Source organism: Tupaia chinensis, unplaced genomic scaffold (genome assembly GCF_000334495.1).
Source record: "Tupaia chinensis unplaced genomic scaffold, TupChi_1.0 Scaffold000101_1, whole genome shotgun sequence".
NCBI lineage: Eukaryota > Metazoa > Chordata > Mammalia > Scandentia > Tupaiidae > Tupaia > Tupaia belangeri.
In genome coordinates, this window is record NW_006159565.1 from 3,152,780 (window position 1) to 3,153,888 (window position 1,109).

At 55.1% G+C, this 1,109-nt stretch overlaps 1 protein-coding gene across 1 annotated transcript; it reads right to left on the minus strand.

Annotated features, from left to right (window-relative positions):
- Nucleotides 1–210: 210 nt before the first annotated feature.
- LOC102480348 (E3 ubiquitin-protein ligase RNF113A) lies at nucleotides 211–1,067 on the minus strand. The gene has a single exon (XM_027770016.1). The coding sequence runs from the start codon at nucleotides 978–980 to the stop codon at nucleotides 288–290; it is 693 nt and encodes a 230-aa protein (XP_027625817.1). The 5' UTR covers nucleotides 981–1,067; the 3' UTR covers nucleotides 211–287.
- Between the last annotated feature and the right edge of the window lie 42 nt (nucleotides 1,068–1,109).

Here is a 1,109-nt window from a genome sequence, read left to right on the forward strand (position 1 = left end):
ATGAATCTCTCACAGCAAGTCATGTGGTGTTCTGGAAAGAAAAAAAAAAAAAAAAAACAGAAAAATGGATGCAGAGAAAAGTCCACCTAAACCTGCCCCTCAGGTGCCAGCCTTTCCACTTCCCTACCAGTTAACCACTGGGCTCAGCATCTCCTGTACCTTCCCCAGGTTTCTTTCCCCATGTGTAAGCAAATATGAATACGTGGCTTTTTATTATTATTTTAATGAGTAGACAGAATACCATACATACTGTTTGGCACCTTGCTTTTTTTTTTTTTTTTCCCAACTTAAATCATTGGAATGGCAGCCTCCTCGGGGTCTCCTGGGAAATCCGCATCGCCACCCTCGGCTGCAGCCCGACGCCTCTCCAGTTTGGCAGTCAGCTCTCGGGCTGGGTTGAAGACGCCGTTGGTCTGCTGGTCACAGATGTAGCAGCTCGCGGTGGTGCGGAAACGCCGCAGCGCGCAGCTCTCGCAGAAATAATGCCTGCATTTCGTGACCACTGGGTTTTGGAAGGTCTGGCGGCAGATGAAACAATTGAAAGGTATATCCTCATCCTCGCTGTCCACTTCATAGCTCTCTTCCGTCGGGATGCCATGGCGCCCCTCTTCCAGCTCACGTTCGATCTGCCACCCATGCTTGTAGTCTGAACGGTCGTGGAGGAATTTGCAGCCGTCCCCGAAGCCACAGAAGCCAGTCTCTTTGTAGTCCTTACAGACATCCGGCTGGTAATCCCAGCGCACGGTGGCGCGCAGGTGCCCAGGCGCCCGGATGGGGCCCTTCCTCACCATCCCAGAGGAGGCGTTGCCCATGGACGTATCCTTGGGCTTCAAGTATTTCTGGTAATTATTGATGCCGCGATAGACCTTGTCATCCTCCTTGCCCCTCCGCTCCTCCTGGATCTTCTGGCTGCGCTCAAAGATGGCTTGAGCGTCTCGCTCCTTCTCGGTGTCCAGCTCATAGAGGGCCGTGGCCCCCATGTCCTCGGGCCCCACGCGTCGAGCTGAGCGGGTGGACTTGTAGACCACGCCGAGGGCCCCCAGCTCCCGCTCCTCGTTGCTGCGCACGCCGCCTCCAGCCACCCTCTGCTCACCACAGCCCTTTGGGGT

Excerpts from the sequence above, each read along its gene's own strand:
- LOC102480348 (XM_027770016.1), bottom strand. The coding sequence starts at position 980 with ATGGGGGCCACGGCCCTCTATGAGCTGGACACCGAGAAGGAGCGAGAC.